The sequence below is a fragment of the Nicotiana sylvestris genome, chromosome 1, assembly GCF_000393655.2.
Source record: "Nicotiana sylvestris chromosome 1, ASM39365v2, whole genome shotgun sequence".
Classification (NCBI taxonomy): Eukaryota; Viridiplantae; Streptophyta; class Magnoliopsida; order Solanales; family Solanaceae; genus Nicotiana; species Nicotiana sylvestris.
Window position 1 is genome coordinate 166,094,767 of NC_091057.1, and position 9,254 is coordinate 166,104,020.

At 43.1% G+C, this 9,254-nt stretch overlaps 1 protein-coding gene across 1 annotated transcript; it reads right to left on the reverse strand.

The window, feature by feature from the left end:
- Positions 1-747: 747 nt before the first annotated feature.
- Positions 748-2,590, reverse strand: LOC138876906 (uncharacterized). Its single transcript, XM_070156077.1, has 3 exons — positions 1,783-2,590; positions 1,470-1,674; positions 748-1,201 (listed from the first exon to the last, which is right to left on the reverse strand). Exons 1-3 carry the CDS (start codon positions 2,588-2,590, stop codon positions 748-750), a joined length of 1,467 nt encoding a protein of 488 aa, XP_070012178.1.
- Between the last annotated feature and the right edge of the window lie 6,664 nt (positions 2,591-9,254).

The following is a 9,254-nucleotide window of genomic DNA, read 5'->3' on the forward strand; positions in this document are numbered from 1 at the left end:
CCTCCTGGCACTCATTTGTCCATTTGATTGCCGTATCTTTCTTCAGCAATTTGAATATGGTTTCACACGTGGATGTTAACTGAGCAATGAATCGGCTGATGTAGTTCAATCTTCCCAACAAACTCATAACATCTTTCTTGGTTCTTGGAGGAGGCAAATCTCGAATAGACTTTATCTTTGCTGGGTCCAACTCGATGCACCTCTGGCTGACTATGAATCCCAAAAGCTTGCCGGATGGTACCCCGAATGCACATTTGGCCGGGTTCAACTTCAAATCATATTTGCGCAACCGCTCAAAAAATTTTCTCAAGTCCTGAACGTGGTCGTCCTGAGTTTTGGATTTGATGATTACATCGTCCATATACACCTCTATCTCTCGGTGCATCATATTATGAAAAATGGCAGTCTTGGCTCTCATGTAGGTTGCCCCGGCGTTCTTCAGACCAAATGGCACGACTCTATAACAGTATGTACCCCAAGGTGTGGTAAAAACTATCTTTTCAGCATCTTCTTCATCCATCAATACCTGGTGATATCCTGCGTAACAATCCACGAAGGACTGTATCTCATGTTTGGCGCAGTTATTAACAAGGATGTGGATGTTCGGCAAAGGGAAGTTATCTTTGGGACTTGCCTTGTTTAAATCTCTATAATCCACATATACTCGAATTTTCCCGTCCTTCTTTGGCGCTGGAACTACATTGGCTAACCATGTGGTATATCGAACCACTCGGATCACCCCCGCTTTCAACCGTTTTGTGATCTCTTCTTTAATCTTATCACTGATATCGGTTTAAACTTTCTCTGCTTTTGCTGGACAGGGGGACAATGGGGGTAAGTTGGCAACTTATGAACCACCAAATCAACACTTAGTCCTGACATGTCATCGTATGACCAAGCAAACACATCATTGAACTCAAACAAAAGTTGGATCAATGCGTTCCGGGTTTTCTCATATGTGTGAATGCTTATCTTGGTTTCCCTGATTTCTTCAGAAGTACCCATATTAACCATCTCAGTATCATTTAAGTCTGGCTTAGGTTTATTCTCAAACTGTTCCAATTCTCGATTTATTTCCCTAAAAGCCTCTTCTTCATCATATTCCGGTTCTTGGTTCATTACTTCACAGTTAGACAACGTGTTTGGATCTGGGCACGAAGTCCGCAAGCATGTCATGTTATTTAAAGTCGCATTATTAGAACTGAAAGAAGAAATAAAAGAGAAAAATAACCAAATCAGAAAGAATAAAGAAAGATGAACGGAAATATTGATTTCATTTTATTGAATTTGAAGATAACAAGGTTTACATTGGAAATTAAAAGACAGGAAACTAAAGGAAAACATCTGAGTTACACCCTGGAATAACTCGTGATGCAGAAAAAGTGGCAGGACAGGTCTACCGGGACTCTCGCCTGATTGGGAATTGCGTAGCCTTCCAATTATGCAGTTTGGCATTAGGTCCCATATACAGCACCTCAGTGATGCTTGAGCCTTCCCCTGGTTGAATCATGTGGGCTTCATACAGTATCTTCCTCATGGCCCCACAGATTTCTTCAATTTCTTCGGCCGTAAAGGCCTTATCCTCCACTTCCTCATTGTATTTTGGCTTGACAAATGTTCTGTATAGATGCGACACTAGCTGAGGAAAGACCCAACCATCATTCTTTCTATCATCTGCCCATCTTACATCAGTTGGAGTGGGTCAGAAGCCTACCCCAAAGAACTTTTCACTGGCGGTCGGGGTGATAGGTTCAGCTATTCCTTGCAACTATTTCGCAAGACCTTTCCCAGGTTTGTAGCCGTGCCTGATCAGTTCTTTGGCCACCATGATTGATGCATTAGAAAGGAATAGTTGAGGACAAGGTTTTCCTTCTTCGTACTGATCAACGACCACGATTTCAAAGGCCTGATAAACTATGTGCTCACTTCCTTCTCTTGCTTCAAGACACAGGACTGACGGGTCCCGATAAATCGATTGCTCATCTTCCCCGTGAACCACAATCTCCTGATCCTTATGTTCGAACTTCACCATCTGGTGGAGAGTAGAAGGCACAGCCCCCGCTGCGTGAATCCACAACCTTCCCAAGAGAAAATTGTAGGATGTGTCCATGTCCAAAACCTGGAAGGTTACATCAAAGTCTACTGGGCCGATGGTCAGAATCAGATCAATTTCTCCAATTGTGTCCCTTTTGATACCATCGAAGGCACGTACACAGATGTTGTTGGGTCGGATTCTCTCGGTACCAATTTTCATACGCTGCAAAGTTGAGAGTGGGCAAATGTCTACCCCAGAACCTCCGTCAAACATAACCCTTTTCACATAGTACCGCTCGCATTTGACTGTCAGGTGCAGGGCTTTGTTATGTGCGGCCCCTTCTGGGGGCAAGTCATTTTTGCTGAAGGAGATTTGGTTAATTGCAAAAAATCTTTCGGCCATTCTCTCCAACTGCTCTACAGAAGTCTCAACGGGCACATATGCTTCATTAAGGGTCTTGATCAATTGATGTTCGGTGGAATTCATCAACAGAGATAACAAGGAGATTTGTGCGGGAAATTTTCGAAGCTGGTCGATCACCTCATAATCCTCCATTTTCATCTCTTGAAAGAAAGCCTCCGCTTCTTCGTCACTTACGGGTTTCTTAGATGGGAAGCACTTTCTAGTGGCATTGTTCACCTGTTCCAAATTACAATACTTTTCAGCGGGGTTATTTCCTTGAACTTCTCCTGAAATTTCTTTGCCTTTGTAGGTCACGCTGATTTGTTGTAATTCCAGGGCACAGTGGTAGGATCCGTCATGGGCTTTTGTGGTGCGCGTCCAATAACCACGGGCTCACTCAGCCTTGGTGGACTAATTGACCCCCGCATCACATAAGCTTCTTTGGGCACATACATTTGGGTTGTCTTATTCAGTTCGAATCTCCTGGGAGGACTCAAATCCATCTGCTTTTCTTTGCGGCCTCGAGGGACATAGAGGACAACATCTTTGGGAGGCATTGCCCTAATTTCCACTTTAACCTTCTTTTCTGACTTTGGAGGCGTGGTTTTGTTCTTTTTCTCCCCTTCGTCTTGATTCGGGGAAGCTTTTAGTTTCTTTTATACATCAGCGATGATAATGATGGCCTTCAATGCTGGGTCAAATTCCTTGTCCTCACAAATTATTCCAATTACCAGCCCGTTGTTGTGGGTCAGCAGCGGGTTGTTAGTCACATGAATATCTTCATCCCTTATCACTATATTCCTTTGTTCTATCAAGTTTTCCACGGCTCTCTTCAGAGTCCAACAGTCATCCGTGTTGTGCCCTTCTGCCCCCGAGTGATAGGCACATCAGGTACAGGCTTTGTAAGCGGGTGATACTGGGTTTTGCCTGGTTTGAGGAACAGGCTGTAGCAGACCCATTTGAACAAGCTTTGGTAACAGGCTGGAGTAGGGTTCGCCAATTGGTGTAAAATTTGGCGTCTTGGGTGGTTCATGAGGGTGGAAATTATTTTGTGGAGGCCGGGGGATTATAGTGGTTTTGGTAAGGAGGTTGGTTTCTAGAAAATGGAGCTTAGTTCCGGTTGGCTTGTTGTTGTGGCCAGACATAAGGTTGAGCATTCATGACCGGGTATGGATGAGGAGCATAGGCTACGTCTTGGTGGGGGTAGTAGTGTTGCAGGGTCTTTTCTGAGAAAAAGGATCTGGGAGTATGGTGTTTTCTTGCACCCGACGATGTCATAGATGTTTCTTCCTTTTTCTTGCCTTTCGCCACTCCTCCAGACCCACCCTGAATGGCTTTGGAGGTAGCTCTGATGGCGGATTGCGGACATCATATTTTGGAAGTAGTCATCTTCTTGAGCTTGGAGGAAAATTGTGACCATTTCAACATCGTCCATCGGAGGCTTTACCCTGGAGGCCCGTTCACGCCATTTAACTGCGTACTCTCGGAAGCTTTTTGAGGATTTCTTCTTCAAGTTTGTCAATGAGTTCCTATCTGGAGCGATATCAATGTTGTACTAGAACAACCTGACGAAATCTCTAGCCAAGTCATCCCAGATGTGCCAGCGGGATATATCTTGATCCATGTACCACTCAGATGCGATGCCGACCAGACTTTCTCCGAAATAGGCCATGAGGAGTTCTTCCTTCCCACCGGCTCCTCGCAGCTGGTTGCAATATCTCTTGAGATGAGCAATAGGATCACCGTGTCCATCTATTTTGGGGTTTTGAATCCCAATGGTAGATGCACATGAGGGAACATACATAAGTCAGCATAGGATACACTTTTCTGTCCACTTAAGCCTTGTATGCTTTTGAGACTCTGTTCCATACTCCTCATCTTCTTCGCAATCTCTTCTTTCCCCACAGTGAATTCATGTCGGGGTGGTTGAGAGTAAGTATAAGTGGGAAACTGAGGAGGTTCCTTTGGGAATGTGGGTGTTTGGAAGGTGAAAGCTGAGGGGTCAAAAGCAGGCCTGGGCAGTGTAGGCTGTGCCATGGCCGAACAAGGTGGAGCGATGAAGATATTTGAGGCTGCACCAGACACTAACACCTGGGGGCGAACCTCAGAAGGTGTTCCCACAAAATGGAACGAGATAGTTGGGTGTCCTAGTGGTGTGTTTGGGTAGTTTATGGGGATGTTGGAGGTCCCACTTGCCCTGGGAAAAAGCTCGAGAAATCCAGGGATTGTACTTGGTGGTTCTCTTCCGTTTGTCGAGGCGTCCCACATTTCCATCATGCGGAGATGCAGTACCCTATTTTCCTCGGCAACTACCGATTCTGAAGTTGGGATGCTCGAGATTGGACTCTAATCCGCAATAGGAACTGTTGGCAGAATCATTTCTGAAGACATTTCAGCGCTTCCCTTCGACCTCGTGAAGTATGGATGCGCATCCAGACTACCACAAAACCAACCACCTTTCTATAAAACCTGGGCTGGGTGTAACATCAGCAAATGGTTAGTTTGGAACAAATAAAAGACAGGTAATCGTACATTGGGGGTATGATGCACCTATACAGTTAAATGTATTTTTACATATTTTGTAACAGTTGCATGCTTCATTCCGGGTTTTCTTTTTCTTTCCCATTTTCTTTTCTCCACTCCCACTCTTTCCTTTTATATTTTTTTTGTTATGGTCGAATCCTATGGAGATTGCCCACGTATCGTGACCCCACATGAATCAGACTGGGCATAGTTCTAGGGATAATAAATAACAAAATATTTTAGGATTTTCGAATTCTTCATAAAAAGAAAATGCTTTGATTACAATGACTCAAAACTAACCAACTTGAAAAGGAAATCAGCAGACTCTAATAGCAAGAGGATAATATAGACTCAAGAACCGACTCACAAAATCTGACAGAAAGAAAATATAGACTCAAAAATAGGCTGACAGACTCCAACAGAAACAGACTTAAAGTGAAAATCAGAAATACATTAATGCTCCTGGGGCCCACGAGATATCATTCAGTCTCGCCGCGGGCCTATATGCGAGATCCCCTTGCAGCCACTTTAAATCACTCATTATCTGGTGAACGAAAGTCATCACTACAGTGAAAAAGATGGTATGACTCATGTCCTCGCATGCTTGGCACTTCATGGTAATTTAGTCAGCAATAACTCTGATCCTCTCTCGGATTCTACCCTTTTCCTGAAGCAAATTCCCTATCTGCTGATTCCTGGCTTCTAATACCTGAGTGTCGTGTTGGTTTTGATTTTGCAATTGTTGCATTTCTTCCTCCATCTGAGCCATAAAAGCATAAAAATGTTCACCTATCAGCTTTAAAATCCTTGGCCTACTTGGCCGCCTCATTCTCAAAGGTAGTTAACTTTCTCTTCAGATTAGTGATTGTCCCTTCATATTTTCTTTTCATTTGATGCACAAACTGTGCCCGCCCTTCTGCGTTCTTTGCCAATTGGGCCCGGACTTTTGCTAGACTGGCTTCAGAATTTTCTAAGTCATCTTGACACTCAAGTGCTTTCTTTCTCAGACTACCTATAAGCTTTTCGTCCGCTCAACTTCTTTCCGGGTTTCTAGCAGCTATTCTCATTTTCTGGATTTGACCTTTGAGGGCTTCATTTTCCTGAGTTAGCTTTTTATTTTCCCCTTCATCTGCGGTGGCTTGCAAACCATTTTCAAACCGAAGGTCCATGACTTGCCTTTCCAACTGGCTTATTTTAGCCCTGTAGCTTTCTTCTCTTGCCAGCCAGCCCCACTGCTCTTGCGAGTCGTTGGTGAATTGTTGAACATGATCTCTCTTAGCAGGTCTCTCCAGAATCTGGAACCTTTTATCGAACCAAATAATGTACTTAGGGTCTACTTCACCCCTAGCTAGATCCCGCACCATAGTCTTAGGTTCAAGAAATCTACATTCATTCCACACCTGACGAATTCTCCCTTCTGGAAATACGGCTTTTGGGCCCAATTCAATGACATGTTTACTCAAATCTTCGTCATGGGGAACGGTTTGAAATCTTCCCAATTGGCCCAAAACCTTATGGGGGCATACGACTGGATGTTTCGGATGCCCATCAGGAGGAGATAACACACTTTAGCTGACATGTATACTGCTTCGGTGACGGGAAGCCATCCGAACGCCCACTCAATTTTATTGGCGGTTAAGGAGCTCAAATGTGTAAACCAAGCTTCAATACCCTCAGGGAATTCAATACCCACTACTCGGTTTTCAAATTCTTCAATGCAACTCAAACCGGTCATACCGTAATTCATATACCCAACCCGGTGGTAGAGATATTCCTGCATCCATAATTGTAGTAACAGATTGCAGCCTTGGAAGAACTTTCCTCCTTCCCGACAGATAGTCAAGGCTCGGTACATTTCAGATAAGATCAGGGGAACCACAGTGCTGTTGGCTTTCTTGATTGCAACATCGATCATTCCTACTTGACCTACCTCTATATTACCATTTTTCGCGGGCAGACCACAACACCTAAGAATTCTACTATAAAAGCCAAACCTCGCCTTGCCTCCCATTTGTCTTTATTCCCGGCATGGGTCAGACCAGTGTTCGGCTCTTCAAAACCTCGGGGGTTACCATAGCGTTGGTACAAGAACTGGAGAGTGCAAAAACCTTCAGATAAATTTCCATCCTGGATATCCCAACTAATACTCAACAAATCCGGAAATCTGTGGGGAGATACCGGTCTTGGTGACGCTGGATATCGACTTCTAAGGTTTCCATTAAGGCCCGCATAACCCGCAACTTCCTCCAGCGTGGGTGTGCGCTCAAAGTCAGAGAAACAGAACACATTGCGAGTTGGGTCCCAAAAAGGTACTAATGCTTCAATTATGTCCAACCTTGGCATGATGTTCAATAGTTCGACAAGACCTCCCAGAACCGTTACCACGGTTTCTCTACGACCTTTTTCTAGATCATTCCACCACATGTGGAGCTTTAAGGGGATCTCTTTAAGGACTATGAAGGGTTCAATTTCACTTGTGCTCATCCTGCACATTTATTAAGGTGATTTAATAACTTATTTTGACCCAAAAAAAAATAATACCATTTTTTCAAAACTTCACTTCAAAAATAAAACCCGGTTTTTGCAGATACGGCCTTTCAACACTTCGGGGAAGAAGATTTTAAGGTTGTGCCTGCTAACCGGTCGAAAAATAAAAAAAATGAACAAAAGTGGATGTTCATGCAAAAACAGCCTTCCGGCGCCCTTTTGGGGACATTCGGCTTATTTTAAACAAGAATGGCATCACCCTGCTTATTTGTGACAAAAATAAAATTTTGTTGTTTTTGGGCTATTTTGCAAAAAGGAAGTTGGACCCGATGGGGGTTGCCTACGTATCCCACATCCAGTGAGAATCAAACTAGCGTAGTTCGAGCAAATTTGACAAAAATGAAAACAAACTAACTTTAAAGACAAAACTTTCTTTTTCTTTTCTTTTTTTTTCTTCAAAATTTGGTAAAGTTTCGGTATATTTTGGACACTGATTTTTCAAACAAGTAACTACCTCTCTGAGCCTTTACACTGTTATTTTCTTTTCCCAATTTCTTCTATTATCCACAAGCTAGTCAACACGCAAATCCAAAGTAAATAAATGCACAAGTAGCACGTAGGATGCATCAGGATGGTCTTTTCATTTCGGGTATGCCTGTCCTAGACAGACCCAACCCCTGTGTTGAGTCTCCTAAGTCAAATGCACGTGATGCAAACAAACGTTCCTACTAGGGATCCGGCATGAGGTTTTGTTATACTAGGTTTAAAACATGGGTTTATTGTTCTAGACCAGGCTTACCCGAGCGGACAACTTGAGCCGAGGGGGGCAACGTACCGGGAATGCAGAAGCTTCACCGGCTTACCAACTTATCCGAACCTTGTTCTAAAATGGGATAAGACTCTAGACAGAAGAGAAGTCACACGAAATGCACCCTTCTCCATGATTTAGAAGACTTAGAGAGAGGAAGGGTTTCGTAGCAGTTTATATACAGTTCACAGAATATCAAAGCGGTAAAAGCATTTAGCACATTAGGCCCAAACATGTAACAAAATCAGTTAATAAATGAAGCCAACTATAACAATTCATCCAACCTCGAATTCTGAACCCTGAACCAGAGATTCTGGGTTCGATCCCCAGCAGAGTCGCCAAAGCTGTCACACCTCCTTTTTACTACACCCGAGGGGATATATAGGGAGTTTTTCCAATTAAAGTGACATTATTCGAAATGAGATTATTTATTTATTTTTATTCAGAGTCTCCACTTGGGATGATTTGTTTTCTGGTGTCCCAAGTCACCGGTTTATTTTACAATCCCAAATAGAGAAATTTCGACTTTCCTTTTTCAGTCTGCGAACCAGAAATTCTAAGTAAGGAATTTTGTTAACCCGAGGGAAGGTGTTAGGCACCTTCGGATTCTGTGGTTCAAGCACGGTCGCTTAAAATATTACAATTGGCCTATTATTTGCTTTTAATACATATTTTAACCTATGGTATACTTTTAACTTGTTAGCCGCTTTTAAATTATTTTTAGGAAGATTCAACGTTATTTAAAACACGTCTTTGGACCACGCCACATGAAATGTACCCGCAATCCGAAACACATCTTATTCAACGTTGTTGAGATTTGGATTTGGGTCACATGAAATGCACACCCGAGTTTAGGAAGGTAATATTATTAAAATAGCGCGCCTAAAGCAACTACACATTTTTAACTTTGTGAGGGCCATGGAAATTTGCTAAATGGCCCGCCTTGAATTCTAAGGATTTTAAAAGGAATAATTAAGTGAGGGCCACGCGTTTGAGATT